This window comes from Oryzias latipes, chromosome 15 (assembly GCF_002234675.1).
Source record: "Oryzias latipes chromosome 15, ASM223467v1".
Taxonomy (NCBI): Eukaryota; Metazoa; Chordata; class Actinopteri; order Beloniformes; family Adrianichthyidae; genus Oryzias; species Oryzias latipes.
In genome coordinates this window covers 27,509,682-27,527,016 of record NC_019873.2, presented here as the reverse complement: position 1 = coordinate 27,527,016, position 17,335 = coordinate 27,509,682, and the positions used below count along the sequence as shown (strand labels likewise).

At 38.8% G+C, this 17,335-nt stretch overlaps 1 protein-coding gene across 3 annotated transcripts in view; it reads left to right on the top strand.

Moving 5' to 3' along the window:
- The first annotated feature begins 9,070 nt into the window (after nucleotides 1-9,070).
- macrod2 (MACRO domain containing 2) overlaps nucleotides 9,071-17,335 on the top strand; it is a 427,744-nt gene continuing 419,479 nt past the window's right edge. For all 3 annotated transcript variants that reach the window (XM_023963152.1, XM_023963153.1, XM_023963151.1), the window contains exons 1-3: nucleotides 9,071-9,286; nucleotides 11,428-11,529; nucleotides 13,551-13,670. In XM_023963152.1, the coding sequence (XP_023818920.1) occupies nucleotides 9,250-9,286; nucleotides 11,428-11,529; nucleotides 13,551-13,670 (259 nt within the window). In that variant the 5' untranslated portion in view covers nucleotides 9,071-9,249. The remainder of the gene's footprint in view (nucleotides 9,287-11,427; nucleotides 11,530-13,550; nucleotides 13,671-17,335) is intronic.

The following is a 17,335-nucleotide window of genomic DNA, read 5'->3' as shown; positions in this document are numbered from 1 at the left end:
GTTGAATGACGTTACTTCAAAATATGGAAATGAATTTTGCCAAAGAAAGATTTAATATATTATTAATTTAAAACGTTATTTGATTATTTTATTTAATGGCTGTTACATTTCATTACTGAACAAATTTCATTTTACTTTGAAAAATATTGCAGGTTGGCTTGAAAAAATACAAATTAACCTTTTCCCTTATTTATTTGAGCAAATTTAATTCATGAATACACATTTAAAATAAATCAATTATATAAATCTTTGTATTTTGAATTGAATTAAAAGAAAAGTGAAACAATTCATTTTTAGCTGTTAAGTAATTTAAACTCCCTTGGAGGACGCTTCAAACTTTTTCATTTTTCAAAATTTATTTAGACGTTGTTGCTTTATAGAAAAAGGTATGAGCAATTGTGACATATTAAAGCTTCTCTTATCAAAGTACAAAAAAAAATTCTAATATTTTTTTTAAATATTATTATGACAAATTCTTTCAGACACAATCACACAATGATGCAAGGCACAGCTCTCCAAAAAAAATGTATACATTCAAATATATACGTATTTCAGAATAAATTACATTTCCAGGCATTTAACAATCTGGACCCTAGAATAGTAATCCCTACTGTACTAGATTTATAAATTTCATCTATAAAAGGATTTTTAATTTTCTTACATTTAAACTCTTGAGACCCATGCTCTTGTTTGATAAGCCTTTTTTTATTTTGTGTAGTCACAGCCATGTAATCACAATTAACTACAGTGTTAATTAATCCCACAATGTGATGTCCTTGTATATGTGGATGCCAGGTTTCAAGAGGATAAATAGGAAATTTCATGTCCCTGTTTTCTGGTCTTATCATTTGTAAGGTGCGGCGTATCCCGGATAGCCCATAACAGGCATCTGAATTTCTGTTTCACAATAGGAAGTCAACAGTAAAAAAGACAAAAATAACAAACAAATTAAACACCTTCACAAAAACCTTTGGTTCAAATAGCCTGTTGTCAGACCGGTGCACCCAATTTTTCCCCACACTGTTTTAAAGTCAAATGTGATGTTTTTGCTGTATTTTTCAATTGTTTTTCTTAGTTTGAAACCAATTTTTCCAATCACTCATTCACAAGACACAATCTAATGTCAGTCTGTTTTTTTTTTTTTTTTGTATAATAATTGTACTTCTGTCTAACCATAATTATGGTAGCATTTATATAATATATCAGTAAATAATGGCTAAAAAAAACCTGTTATTTCTTTTATGCCAGAGTGAAAATATTTGTGGAAACTGTTATTGGGGGCACAAAATGGCATTGTGGTATTGGACCGTGAGAAAGGTCTAAAGATTACCTTTGAAGTGGTTTTGAGTGTAAAGACTTCCAGATAAAAACACGTTTTCTCAAGAAAAGGCAAAAAAGAGGCAGAACATGTCAGTCAACTAGAACAGCTCAGAAAGATCCAGGACCATGAGAAATTCTCATCCACTTGTGGACCAGTTCATTGGTCTCATGATGGCCATCAATTTTAAATTCTATGAAGAAAGATCCATTATTTGCCCCCTGAGATGATCCAAAAATGTAGAGTGGATCCATTTTCCTGACAAGCTGTTTGTTCTTCAGCTGGAACATTTTTTTTTTTTTTGCTAAAAAGGGGGCCAGTCTGAAGAGTTTTGGCCCCCTGCTTCAGTCACAATATGCCGTGTTTGCTTTGGCTCAAGTCAGTCAACAGAGATGAAAGAGGGCCATTGACCAATTAATGTAAAGATGGCTGGGGCCGGGGTGCAAAGAAGCAAAGAGGGGCCAACCAGCCTTTAGGGGGTAGGTTTTAATATTGCATACCATCAAAGCTCTGTGGAAACTTCTTCAAGCTGTTGTGAGCAGTGTGCTGAGAGGAGCCTGCTGCATCCAGTATTGAACTAATGTACTCATGACCACACAGACTGCAGGAATGGTTCAACCCCTGGACTGAACTGTTTTAGTGAAGGAACCTTAACAACTTTCTCGACAACTAAACATTTTTGTTTAGATTTGGAATTGATTTATTTCAAGCAATTAAAATAAACATTTTTTATTATACATATAATTTTAGGTGTGGGAGGAAAGGAATTTATACTTTACCACTCTGTTATGCTTTACGTCACTAACTTTTACATCATTTTCATATACTGGTCTATAACCTCTAATTAGAGTTATTTACATTTAACAGATCAGATACTTTAACAATTCTGTAAGTATTGTCAATATCAAATAACAAACAGAAATTACTAATCAATTAGTTTGTGATTGGTCTGAGTCGGACCAATCACAACTTAGTTGCCTGTTAATGTTGGAAGTCCACACCACTTGAAAGCAGCCCACAAAATCTGTCAAGCGTTTTGAATGTTGGACGTGGGGGCCAGAAGGCTTTTTTTGAGCCATCTGATTAGCCTGTTTAAAACTTGAATCGGTTGAAAAAGGTATCAGAGCAAGGACTTTGTGTTTTTGAGCCAGCAGGTACTTCCTGTTTGCCATGCAAAGCGTAGGAGCCCCTCAGTCCAGTTCTCTTATGTAGTCAATTGTGCAGACTCACAAAAAACATGAGAGGTGCAAACTGATTGTTTAAAAAACAAAAGATCAAACTTTGTGATTATTTCATCAAGAATGCAAGCAGAAATCAAAGATTACAACACATTAAAGACACATGCTGTATGGAGCACAGAATCCCCATCAATCTGCAACGATTTTACAGCATGTATGCTCTAAAATTCCAGCTGAGTTCAGCCAGCGATCAAGGAGGAATTCCTGGAGAGCATGCACATTCTGCTGTCAGGCAACACGCTGGATGGGGGTTTTGTTAAATGAAGTCAAATAAATAAGGGAAGTATTTGCAAGTGATTTTTGCCAAAGCTAGAACCCTCAAGTACTCTGAAAAAAAAAGAAGCCCCTCAGTGTGGTACTTTTTCTAATCCAGCCTCAACCTCATTCTGAGGATGCAGGTTAACCACAGAGCCGCCCAGCAAACTGCTGTATTTACCTTTCTTCATTACAGTGCAGTCCCTTGACAAACAGCATCCACAGTTGAATAAATCTTCACAAATAAAACAGGTCCTGCTTAAATGCACACATAAGTAAACCTTTGAGAGAATCGTTATGAAACACGGGGGGGGGATACACCTGCAAATTACTGTCAAGAAAGTTATAGTTTTGTTTTTTTCAGTAATATTTCTTAGGAGGAGGAGAACATTGCACATTTCTGAACAAGGCAGCAACAGTAAAAACACCAGATTAACTGCTGTGTCCCGGCAGGTTTGATAAAAAAAAAACAAAATCCAAACAAATGTGTTGAAGATTGTTGTACTTTTTCCCCAATTAATGACATAAGACATGCACAAGAGCAGAAAATGTTACATCTTTTAAAATAAATCAAGAAAATAACTGTATTGAAACAAAAGCTCTGGTGTTGCAAATATTCCAGACAAAAATGAAACACAGAACAGGAGGAAGCTGAACTTGACTTGCAACATAGTACAGACGAAAACGACAACAAGGACCTTCGAGGATGAGGAGGAAAGAGAAAAGACTTCATGCTGCTGGAATAATGATGAGGTGAGTGAAAGCAGGTGAGCGTCATAAAAAAAAAGAACCGTGAGTCTGAAGGAGCTGAAGAAATAAACAGGAAGCAACAAGCAGCCGTGTTTTAGAGCCGCAAATGGGTAAATAGATACTACTACTACAAGAGAATAAACAATACTAAATGTACACAAAATGGTCTGACCACAAAATCAAAGCTGAGGGAGACCAGTGACACAAAAATGAAATCATGGGATCCCAAAAGATTGCATCAGAAGAAAATAAAAAAAAAGTTCTAATTTATTTATTGTCCTCCTGGCAAAAAAACAACAACGGGAAAGCTGTTCATAAAGAAAAATTGAGAGATTGAGGAAACCATAGTTCAAGTCAGATGAAGTTCTTGTCAGTGACTTCTTGTAGGTGCAGCTGCAGGCTAAATCCTCTTGTAACTATGACAACAACCTACACAAACTTACACAAATAGATACTCCTCTGTTTAAGGTTTGCAGAATTGTCCCACAGATTCAAGCATTTACTACTTATTTATGATAATGTGACAAAACACATTTAATGCTTAAATTATTGTTTTGTTTCCAATATTACATTTTTTTTTACAACATACTGCAATTAAAAAGGAAAACAGCATCTATTAATGCATTATAGTTGGATTGCCAAATATAGTTATCATGAGATGCATTGTGTTTTAAATCATTGCTTTTTTCTTTTAAGTGCATTATTTCTTTTTGTTACAGCAGAAAATCAACAGGATAATATAATTATAAAGTTTGCAAAAGGAGCTAAAAATAAAAAAATAAAGGATGGAAAAACTTTATTTACGTGATAAAATGATGAGAAAACTCTTCTTTTTTGTGTTTTATCTGCAGTTTTCATTTGCTCACTTCCTGTTTATTATTATTATAAGTATTTTGTTTGCATCTTTTTGAGTTTTTGCAGCAAACGTTTTGTTTATTTACCAAAGTTTGCACGTTTTTGTTGCCACTCCCACCTGTCTGTTTTGCATTTGAGGTGTTTTGCTATTTTATTTGAGCTCTGCATGAATGAAGAACCTTGTCCAATGTCCAATTAATGTTTTTTGTGTGTGAACCCTCTGTTTTTGGTTCCTATTATCTTTCATTGCAAAAGAAAGATAACTTGAGAGTTCAGGTTTTGGCTGAGCTTTACTGTCAAACATGAGGTTGTATATAAAATGATCCAAGATGGACATCTAGTGGTGAAACCAAACAGCACACAGGGAAACTACAGTTCATCCCTTTGTCCAATCCTTTCTAAAAGCTTCATTTTTACTTTAACTGGACTTTTACTTTTCTGATAGAGAAAGTAGAAACAGCTCTTTACACAATGTTACTAAAGACATTTCAGTTATCAACAAGTGGTTGGGTAATGATTAAACTTAAAAATAGATATATATATATATATATATATATATATATATACCGGGGGACAGTCTATCAGCTGTCCCCAACTTACCCCCTTCCTCATATAACCTCATAATAGGGTGAGGGGGTGGGGGGCTTAGCCTGCGATGAGCCTTGGGGGGGTTTACTAGGCAGTGGCCCCCCTCCTATGGTTGCCGTATGGAGTGGGCCCCCCCTCTTTCGGTTTTATTTGCACCTTAGACATGTAGGGCCCTTGGTAGGGGGGGTGCTTGGACATCACTGCCAGCAAGCAGCGGATGTCCTCCTAGCACCCTACCCGCCAATTTTAACCACACCTTAGACATTTAGGGCCCCTTGGTGGGGAGGGTGAGGGGACGTCACTGTGAGTAATCAGGAGATGTCCCCTTAGTGCCTTACCCGCCAATTTTAACTGCACCCCCCTTAGTACACACACCCCTCCCCCCTCAATATATACATCCCATCATAAACACACACACATGCACACACACACCATCTCAAACACACATACACGCACACACATTTTGCAAGGAAGGTGGGACCTGGGTCCATCTGTCCCTTGCCTCTTCCCTGGTGGGGGGTACGGGCCCCTTTGCAACGGCGGCTGTGTCCCCGGGGTGCCGGCTTCCTGGGCCCGGCGGTGCTCTCTCCGCGCGGTGGGGGAGTTCACATTACATCTGAGCCGGGGGTGTCTGGTCCCTGGGGGGTGGGTTCTGGTCCTTGCTCCTGAGTGCTGGGCCCCGCCAAATTTCCAACTGTGGCCGAGCCTGGTCGGGCCATATTTATAACACCCCTTGTGGGCCCTCTTTTTTTCCCCGGGGTTCCCCCCTCCTGGGCGGGGGCGGCGGGCCCCCTGCCTCGCTCCTCCCTGGACCAACCGTGGGCCAGGCGGATGGCTGCCTGGAGTGCGGAGCGGGTCTCCCTTGGGGGGTCCTGACTCGTACCTGGGGTTGGGGCGGGGGGATGCCCGGAATCCTGGGTGGTGGTGGGGTGCTCATTTGGGGCTGTGGGCGTCCTTCTCCGGTGGGGCTCTGCGTTGGGTTCTCCCGGCGCGGCGGGGGGGCTACTCTCCTGGTTGGGCTGGGGCGGCGCTCTCTTTCCCTCCGTGCTTCCCTGGCCTCTGGCTCTGGGGGCCTTGCGGCGGCCCTGCTGGCCCTGGCCTGGGTGGCGGGCTTGGTCGCCCGGGCGGCGGTTGTTCCCTGCCGGTTCCCGTGTGGCGTTGGGGGGATTCCGGCTGCCGCTGCTGCTGCGGTGGGGGTCTTGGCGTGGGGATGGCTGGGCACTCTCCCTCACTTCTTTTCACGTTCCACCATCCATTTTAGAAGAACATAAAACCTCACCTGAGCACTGGTGTTAGCTCACCTTTGCACTAATAGCTTGCATGACTGAATGACTGAAATATTTCACACTAGTATGTTTTAAGGCATAAGTATGCGTGTGAACACTATCTGTTTTGTGTACATGTCGACAGGTGGACATTTTTGCAGCTAGCAGGTGTGTTTATAACATTTGAGTGTGTGTGTGTACGGGCCCCGCCCTTTTTGTACTGCATTTGAACCTTACCATAATGATTAACAACCAGTAAACTTGTTGCTGTATGCTGCTTCATGGTCTTATCCCCCTTCCCCTCCTATTATCACCCCCTACCCCCCCCCCCCCCCCCCCCTCTCTAGCCTCCCTCTCTCTTCTTCCCCTCTTTCCTTTTCTGTCCGGTCCAACACCAAAGATTTTCAGACATGATTGAAATTAATAAAGTTTGGCCTCAATTACAAAAGGGGTTTATTCAGACATACCTTTGGTTTGTCAGAAGATGAATAACCCCTCTTGTTAAAGCAAAATATGTCCAACACAAGAGGCCCTCAGCTCTCGTCTGTCTGCCCAGCTGTTGGACAGGACAAGTTAAAAAAATAAAAAAAAATAGATATGTATCGTTCAGGCTGCTTGTCAATGGACTGGAAACCTCATCCAGGGTGTACCCACCTTTGCCAAAAAGTGGCTGGGATAGGCTCCAGCAACCCCATGAAAGGGATTCAGCTTCGGAAAACGGGTGGATGACCATTCATGTTGTAGCTGCATGCTGGCGCAGTTATTTAAATATTTTCCCTCTCCTGAGCAACATATGATGTGTGTACCGTTTGAATCAGGATAGGATGTGAATGGAGATTAGAGCGGCCACGGTGAGGTTGAAAGAAAATCTACACTCTCAGATATTGTCCTCTATTTCAGCAGCAGATGGGTTTGCACCAGAGCTGTGCTAGCACAACAGATGACAGACGGTGGTCTCTGGAACCAGAACCAGATGACAGCCTGACTCGCTGGTCTGACTCGGTTTGTCCTGTGTGAAACTGTCCTGTACCAAGTCAAGCATTGAGAAGCAAAACTAATCAACCTTTTTATTTCAATGTATGCATTGAAAGAAATCTCAATCTATTAGAAAAAAATTGGATTTTGCACCATTAAGTATGTATACATGCACAAAAAACGATCAAAATGTTTTCTTATTTCCTGTGTTATCAGATTGTGATCATATAAACAGTTGAATCTTTTATCTGTTCAAAAAATGAGAGTGGAAAGCAAACAACCAAGAGGGCATAAACAAACAGCAGGGGTCTGAAACCAGAGGCTGCAGAGCCACACTCTTTCAACCCTCCATTGTGGCTCTTTGGCTTTGAATAAAATGCTAACGATTGAAGAAATGATGGTTGGGTTAATTTTTCCTAGTTGATTACTTTTGATTCCCTCATGTTTAGATCTCTAACGTGTCAGATTACGCTCAGAAAAAGCACATATTCCTATCTTCTACGGCACAACAGTGTGTAGTTGTAGTTCAGAGACAAAGATCTTAGGATATATAACTGCATTTACATGTGTGTATGGATTAATAACAATGGATGTCATGTTTATATTCAATAATAAAAAAGATGGTGGTTCACCATAGAAAATGTCTTTTTAATGCCATAAACTCTGTTGCTGCAAGATGATCTTAATGACATGTATTTTATTATGAAAGGAACTTGTGTTGTCAAAGTAAAATAAAATAAAAAATTACAAATAGAAGAACACAAGACTTTTACGATTCAATTATTGTAAATATTCAAAAGCAGCATGTTGCAAATGAACGGCTTAATTGCACAAAAACTTAAATGAGTTTTTTTCCAAACGGTAAACTTAGCAGCTATTATGGCGTTTAGGACCTTCTCTGATAAAAAATATGTTTTTGGTGTTTTTAACATGTTCTTGTGGAATATATTAAATGATGGAGGAACAGTTGTTCCTGTTCTGCTCCGTTGTGATGCATTGACGACTAGATCCATGTACGTCTTTGTTTTCCTCGTCCGAGCTGGTTGGCACTCATATTGCTCGCCATATTTGTTGCCGCAGTAATGTTATGCTGCGGGCATCACGGGCTGTAAGAGTGTAGAGTGTAAACAGAGAGCTCTCAGCGATGGGGAGAGGAAGGGGGGGTGGAGTTGCTCCGTGCCAACAGTCCCGCCCACAACTTAGAGGAGAATTTCGAATGAACTTTTGCTGTTCTTTAGGAACCATGTCCTAAAAAAACGATAGGTTTTAAGATTTTGGCTAAAAATCATAATTAAAATAGTTTTGGGAATGCTTTGAAAATAGATCAAGAGGATTAGAGTTGCAGACCTGTGACCTATGCCATCTTACTGACTATTGTTAAGGCCAATTTTAACAAAATGATAACAGACTATATAAAAACTCTGAAAGGTAAAGATCTAACCTCTATTTTTTGCACTTGCCTTAAACCTAACAAAAGCCTCTGGAATTTAATAATTATTTAATTTCTGAAGCTTGTGTAAACCCTTCAGGCATTTGATTATTACCCATTTTCAGATTTTGTGGTCACGTAAACATGCTTTTTCAGTATATTCCTTAGTAGATTGCAACACTAAAATTCAATATATTTAACGTAAAAAACTGCAGAGGTAAACTTGTGCCCAAACTTCTCAGCTGCACCCTATGCCTCACCCGGAAGGGGGATTGACCGCCTTCAACGGCGCTTTGATTGACGTAAACATCTGACCAATTGTAGAGTCGCTTCCTTGTCTGTGGCGGCCAATCAGGTGGCCGGAATCCGTACACACGATTTACGCTGCCAGCATGTTAGGTTGCGCGCGAGACTTGAGATCCATAGCAATTTGACAGCTTCACAGAAGAGGCAGCCGTTCAGAGTCTCTTTCACTTTTATTTCTCCTCATTTTTTCTCCCCTGGACTCTATTGACTGTGAGCCTGGGGTTGTCACATTCAAAAAACATCAATTTGAAGTCTTTACACTCCGGCAGCATGAGCAAGAAGAAAAAGGACTGGAAGACAGAGAAAGGTAAGGGGGTTATTTTGGGGGGAGTTAGGCTATCATCATAGCAGACTGAACAAATCTCGTTGTCTTAGATGATTGGCAGACACCCAATCTGCTGTAGATTTTTTATTTTTAAAAATAGGGTCGTGATTTCCATTCAAAAACGAGCATCAACTGCCGTTATGTTGGCTACAAACTGCTTACTTAATGGTACCTCCCCATAAAAAGAAAAAGAAAAATTAGCTTTCGTTTTATGTGCTCACCGGCATGACATGAACATTTTCAGAACTTCTGGGATTCGAACCTGTGACTTGCTGAGCTTTCCCGTCTGTTGAAAGCCCCACAGCCGCTGTATGGACGCGGCGAACACCTTTCTGACTCTGAAGGCTCGTGTTTAGCTGCACAAAGGACCCTGAACGCGCTGCAACTTTTTCCAGGTGTGACCTTTTCCCCCCACGTGGGGAGCAGCACAGGTGCGAGCATTTGGCTCCATGAAATCCTCTCCAGCATGCCCATTTAGGTCCACATGTTTTAATACAACAGGATTTAGAAGCAGATCAAAAGGCTTCAAGTAGTCGAATTGGTACATTTTTCTGTCCAATCATCACAGTTGACATGATTTCATCTTCTCAATCATCCCTAATGGGGTCAAATTCTGCACATTATGGTATAGAAAAGCTATAAAAAATGAATAAATCTGAAACTGAAATAATGTGTTTGCTTATCCTAGGTTAAAGTAGAAGCATGTTAGGGTAAAAATGTCATGCAACAGCTTGAGCAACATAATAATTTTTATCATGGTAACATGCAACATTAGTATTTTCTTCCACTGTTTCTTTGAAATCTTTAAAAAAAGAAAAAGGAATTTTTTTCCCGCCGTTTGCTCCACGAGCTGAAACATCATCCACAAATGAAAAAATCTTTAAAAATAAATGACAAATTTAGATAATCACTTTTATGTAGTTAGTTTTCTTTGATGGTGATGTCTATAGGATAATAATGGCTGCTGTGGTGCAGCACGCCACCTATTGGTTTAACCTAGAAATGCCATTTTTGGTCTTTCATATTCTTAATACTATTTCATAAGTGTCATAATTTTACCTCAAGATAAAGAATGCAAAGCTGTAAGGTAAGGATGGTATTAAAAAACATTTTATCTGTCTTATTTCGACTCTGTATTTACTAATGTAAGCTATATTAATGCGTTTTCTCCGAATGGAAACATAAATTGGTCATTTTTAGCTCAGTTTTTTTCTCTTAGAATTGTTAATTTAGTTTAAGATACATAAAAGTATGTGATGTTTGTTTTTAGAACTTGGGCTTAAGTCCTTCGCTGTAATCTAAACTTTATACCAAAATTAATACATGCTATTATTAATATTAATTTTTTATTTCTTATTATTTGTGCTGCATCTAACAGCAACACATTTCACCCGTATTTTATTTTGTAGGCACCAGCAGAGAATTTTTTCCCATAAGAACAACTAAGGAAATTTAAGATTATTATTATTATTTTTTGGCTGATGTTATTCACACATATTTACGTCTGACCAGGCATAAAAACTGATGGAAATCCCTGTAATGATGCAAAGATGCACATTGCTGCCTTGCTGGCACATATTTCAAGCTAAATGTTGTTATTGATGGCACGTATTTAAAGTTAATGTCCGATTAGTTTTTTTTATTTCATTCTGTTTTGTTCTGTTCTAAAACAACTACAACAGTTTTTAAAGTTTTCAAATAACACAAAGTTTTCCCCTCAGAAGACATAACAAAATACAACATGTCTGTTTAAACTCATCACATCTTTGTTACTATCGAAATAATTGAGTTGAAACGTCTTATTTTGAAAAGTTGGAAGAAACTTTTGCTGTCAGAGAGAAAATATGGGCTATGTCCGAATTCCCACCCTAACCCCTAATTACTAAAAAAAAACCATATGATGCGGGACTAACCCTACACCCTAACCCTAACCCCTAACCCTATATAATGCACTATGTAGTGAGTAGGGAAGGAATTCGGACACATCCGTGAACTCCAACCTGTGATTTTCCCATGATTCATTGGGCCATAATCACCATTAGTTTGGCTTCAATTGTCCCGGTCCGTTTTCTTTCTCTTTTGTACTTTTCCTTGAGTGTAAATTGTGCTTTTTCTGTTTGCAGAAAGACTGCTCCGGTTAGACCGGGAAGTAAGACGCAAGGAATACCGTCGTCAAGATTTTATGCCTTTGGAGAAGATTCCGACCTGGAGAGAAGAAAACATCAGTAAGACGGACAGTTTTATGCTGGATTATTCCAAATGTCCTTCAGAATTTGCAGGGACGATGAACTAAAACAGCAGTTGAAGCTGCCATTTAAGGCTCACAAAGTCCTCTCTGTTCCTCATTGGTTGTTTTGAAGTTGTTTTGACAACCCCTGCTTCAGTTTATCACTAATTTTAGCTTCACAAATGTCTTTTTTTTTGACATCATTGGTTCTAAACTAGTTTTTTTTTCTAAACGGTCTTTGAAGATCTGATCAGAGCCTGGAGGCTTTTCTTTCCATTTTTGTGGTTTACCGCTGAGGTGAAGATTCTTATCGATTCTCTTTTTGTACAGAAAAGATCCTCTTTTATGACAGTTAGCCTCACATTAGTCTTTTTTACACACAGAGTAGGTTTTTCAGTTTCATTCCCAACATTTTGAATGTTTTCATTGAGCATTGCAGCCACTGAAATGAGGAGAACTTCTGGATGTTTACTCCCGGACTTTCCTGATTAGTTTTTGCTCTTTTTGATGATTAACTCCACGTTTGGTATTTGCCCCGTCAGTCTGAAGTATTGAGGGTAAAAACGGGCTTTGCTGTGGTTCCCTTCACCTTCCAAACCAATCGACTGTCAACTTTTACTGCAGTGGTTACTGGTAATGAGACAAAAGGGTTCCTTTACTTTTACACGCTTAGTTTTTCTTAAATACAGACATGCATTAGCATTTACAAAACTAGTACAATGACAGAAATACAAAAATACAAATTGGAATTGACAGATGCTGCTCTGTGGATGTATTAGTGATCTGTTATTCCAGAACCAGCTGACAGCTGACTGAAGGCGCTTTTTTTTGTCCATCAGGGTTTTCAGTTCGATGGTTTTCATATCTCCAGAAAGTTCTGTCATCTGCTTCTGAACCCAACTCAAATGTTGTAAACAAAACAAGCAGCTAAAGATATTTTGGCAGCCCCCAACATGCACACAAACGCTAGTAACGGCTTTAAAAATGATACTTTGGGAGGAAAAAAAGTCTTAAAAACAGATCAAATATTTCAGTCAGTCCTAATCTAATGCAGTCTATTCTTTAAAAACAGCAACTGTTGCAAAGTCTGTAAAACAAGCACTTTTATGATTTAGAGCCTAAAGGTAAGGAAAATTCACCCTAAATTGTTATTTTATTTTCTCAGTTATCAAAGAAATATATTGAATAAATTGTGCCAAATTAATGTTAACGACATTTGTCCTTATGTTGACGTGTTAACCCTCCAATCCACATGAAGCGGGGAAAATTAATATTGTATAGAAAAAATGAAATGGACTTTGGGTGTTCAATGACCAATAAAACAATCGAATAATCCAGACGGAAAAGGAAGTGATGGATACTCCAGAAAGTAACTTAGCAAAACTCAGCTTCAGGTCAAAGCTGGGCTAATAAAATTATTTAAAAAAAGAAACAAAAATAAAAAGCTTAGCACATTTTCACATTATAACTAAAAACAAGCAACGGGAACAGTGCTGGGCTGTAACACCATCATTCATTAAAATGTTCATTTTCCGAGTGCATATTTGAAAATAATTGTAGTAACACTAAAAAGGGCTTAAAAACCTTAACAGTCTTATCCAAAGAAGTGTTTTAATGGTTCTTCTGTCTTTCTAGACCGTCTTCTTTCCTTCCCACCAAGCTGTGGATTCACAGTTCAAATGGGTTTAACTTTAAAAAAAAGTCACTCTGCTCCTAAATACTTTGAGATTTTCTGTGTCTCATCAATAATTTCAAACCATTATTTCTATGACAATTGTGGAAAAGGACAATTTTGTTCAAGGTTATGCTAAATTAAGGGGTTTGTTGCAATTTGAGTGTGTGAAACTGTATATTTATTTATATTTTATTTACAATACTGGTTAAAATGTCTTAGTTTTATTATCGCCTCATCTTTTAAAGCAAAGTCTTTATTCTGAAATGTTTTAGAAAAAAAGTTGTTTCTTTTAAAAGCAAACATGATTTGAACTAATTCCAACTTCTTCCATCTGTTTGCTTCAGCCAGTGACAAAGAGGATGTGGAGCTGACTGGAGGAGGAGGAGCAGGAGGACTGAGCGATAAAGTATCTCTGTATAAGGGGGACATCACCATCTTAGAAGTGGATGCCATCGTCAATGCTGGTAGGTCCTCTATGATCTCTGCTTGTTGATCGGCTGCAAACCCGAGCGTTGTCGCCCTCTGCTGTCCACATTCAGTAATGCCAGCAGCATCCTGTTGCACCATTTCAGTCCGAAGCATGACTGCCAGGCAGTTGAATGAGTGGATCTGTTCAGCAACAAATCATTCAGATTACATAATCAGCTTAGCGCTCATGGGAGATCTGGCTTGTTTGGACTCTTTAGTAATACAGTTTTGACAGAGGATTTTCTCAGGAGTCAAGATTTTGTTTTATTCTGCTCTGGAATTTAGGAAATGTTTGATCTATTTATTCTTTTATGTAAATGAACAATGAACAGGTCGGTTTAGTTAAAAATGTAAATGCTGGAGCCTCTGATATCTTACCTTCATTACCAGTGTGTGTGTTAATGTATCATTCTCAGTAAGCAGTGATTGGTACGAGTCGGTCTGAGTCGACGTTTCCATGGCAACCTTTCTGGCCAATCGGGAGTGAGCTTGTTATAAGGCCACACCCCTACCACTGGAGAGCGGGCAACACGCGGGCTGTCAACCGTTTTGATCATTGGATGTATGGGGACAGCAGGCTCCACCTACTTTTTATTGAGGCGTCTGATTGGTCAGTTTAACAGAATAAGACAAACTACAGAAAAAATATCTTGGAAAAAAATGAGGATTATAAAGATGATGTTTAAAAAAATGAGGATCAGAGCAGGAATGGTTATTCTGACCATTAGAATGACCGTAACGGCGGTTTATTTTTCCATAGAAGTCTATGGGATTTTGGTTTCTTGGAGCCACGTCCTGTTTGGAACGGCGTGCGGAGGGGCCACTCAGTCCAGTTCTTATTTATAGTCAATATGAACATCCTTATTTTGTGTTGTTTTAGAATGATGTGAGACTGGACACTGGTTTAAATAAATGTAGTTTAGATACCCAGAAGTGAAGGAACTTACCCCGTGTGTCTCCTCATTTACATCAGCTTTATTTAAGCAATTTGGATTCCTTACTAAAAAAATATTGAAGCGAAATTAGGAAGAAAAAAGCCGAGACAGAACGTTGTTTTTGTTTCTTTTAGGCGGTCAGAGAATCTTGCATCCAACCACAGACCCTTTGCTTCATCCGTTACAGCTGTCAATGTTTCAGCTGTGATTGAGTTACTCTGTGGTCATGCAATCCATTCTGTTCAGCGGATCATCACGAGCTCTGGAAGGGTCAGGAGACGCTTTGTGACTGCAGGTCGAAGCGTTTGGTTTCCCGCTAGTCTCTCATCGTTCCCACACAGTTGCTTTACTGCAGGTGAAAACGGCCGATGGGGTCGTATTCTATTGACTGCGATGCCGTTTTGCCGCAGCTACGATCCTGCAAACTTTTATTTGCTGAAACGGAGTTTCAAGTGATTTTTCTTTGTTGCTGACGGGAAAAACAAAACAAAAAAAAGGGTCCAGACGCTCCGTGACATTATGCTTGGAAATGTTATATTCTGCTGAGACTTGTTGCATTTATAGAAAAACTGCTTAGAGCGAACTCTGTTAACATCGAAGTTTGGCACATTGATCAAATATTTGGAAGTTGCTTTTCACACGATTCCTCCAGTTTTCCTTGTTTCATAGTTCCCATTTACTCTTGGGGCGTGTACACTGAATTATAGCACTTATCAAGTAGTGCTGGAGTCCTACTTTAGGCTTTAATACTGTCAGAATACCTTTTATTTAGTTTTCTAAATGTTGGGTAACATTTCCACAGACTGTGGGTAATTGTAAATGAAATGTCTTGTTCTGCAGAATACAATGGAAGCATCACATTATTTTGAAAATAAAGCATTATTTTATGCTATTAAACATTCCCCAGGCTTGCTATTTAAAAAAATCTGGTGTTCACTCATTTTCTGGTTGCACATCTGAATTAATATATTTTTAAATGCATTTTATGTGCTAAAGAAGCCTGAAATATTCCTGAAATTATATATCTTTTTATGACATCGGCTTTATGTGGATACCAAAGAAATGAAATCCAAAGCTCTGCGTTGAAGTTATGGCCTCCCTCTATAGCTTTAGGTGGTGTCAGCCTGCTTTATGTCCTCCTTTAAAGTTTAATTACTGGGCTCATTGAGTTTTTAATTCTTTCTTAATTCTGGTTGCACAGAAGGTACTTAAACTGTCACCTGGGAAGAGCTGGAGAGCAGAACATCTGTAAAGTTCAGTGTGAGGTTGAGGGTGTGACGCCCTCATGGTGATGAGGAAGGAGGCGTCGACTGCAGCATGCAGACTGCAACAGTGGTTTTTATTAGGATTAGGATGTTTTTTAGCCAACATTTCCTTAATATTTGTCCTCCATCATCAGAAAAATGCCACAAGAAGATGTTAAAAACACCATTTTCATCGTAATGGGTTTTTTAAAAACATCTTAAATGTTTTAAATCTTAAATAAGGCCTTATAAAGCATTTAAGTGCCTTAAGTTGTAGTCTTGTGTCTGTGTTGTGACTTCCTGAAAAAAAAAAAAAAAAACATTTGTAAGAGCTCTGTGTCATAAGGGTGTGAACTAGCCGATCAGCTAATGCTTGTCCATGCGGTAAAATAGGAAAGCGCAAATATATGGAGAAAAGCATTAAAACTGGTTGGTGGGAATCCTTATGAGGCAACCTGCTCAAAGGTTGAACAGGGGCTTTTTATGATGGTCCATTGCTGCTTTTTTGGTTACCACAATGACAGTTTTTTTTTAAGTTATAAAAAAGTCTTGTGATTTCTGACTAAAGTGACAAAATTACACTGAATTTTACAGAATATGTGGTAAATTTGTTGCAGGGGAAATATCGGTTATCGGTAAAATGATACCGGCCCCTCCTTACTTTGCACATAAAGTTTAAAATTAGGTTGTAAATATTAAATGTAACTTCTGTAAATCTATAGACACCCTGGATTAAGTCTGGGGTGTCGAGAGGAAGTTATGGTGTTCAGTAAAGACGCCAAGATTAAAAAAACAAAACAGAACGTAACTTGAAATAACAGAAGCGGCTGCCTTAAGGGTTATGAACACGATGAGGAGTAGTACTACAAGTATTTCCTGCCTGGCAGTGTCATTTTATTCTGTTTTCAACTAGTTTCGCAATCACTTTTTTATTATTTTGTTTTGCAACACTTGCCTTTCCCATTAGGGAGCAATAAAGTATATATAAGTTTTATTTGTTTAATTATTGTTTATTTCTATAATGAAAGGATTCTACTACATGCTTAGGGGTCTTAGAATAAATAGCACAATTAAAAATGAAGACAATTCAAGTTAAAACTCAAGATTTTGTTTGTCGTCTGCCTCAAATCTGCCTATAAATGGCTGAAAAGACACGAATATGACAAGTTTTCTCAGGGCCATTCTGGAGAAATAATGACAGTTTCGTCTCCTGATGTTCTCCAACACTGTTAGGCCATAACTTTGCAGGTCACAGCAAAAAGGTGGAGATAATAATCTGTGTCGCCTGGCGGAGAACCAGAAATGACTTTATATATCAAACATTTGTCCAGCAGTTTTGCAATGTGCAATGTATTTGCTGAGCAGATTTTCATAAGCTTGGAAAATTAAAATATTAACGATGCTTTTGAATTCTCCAGAGGAAACCATAAATGCAGTTCTGTGTTTTGTAACCTGGCAACGTGTAAAATAAGAAATACGCTC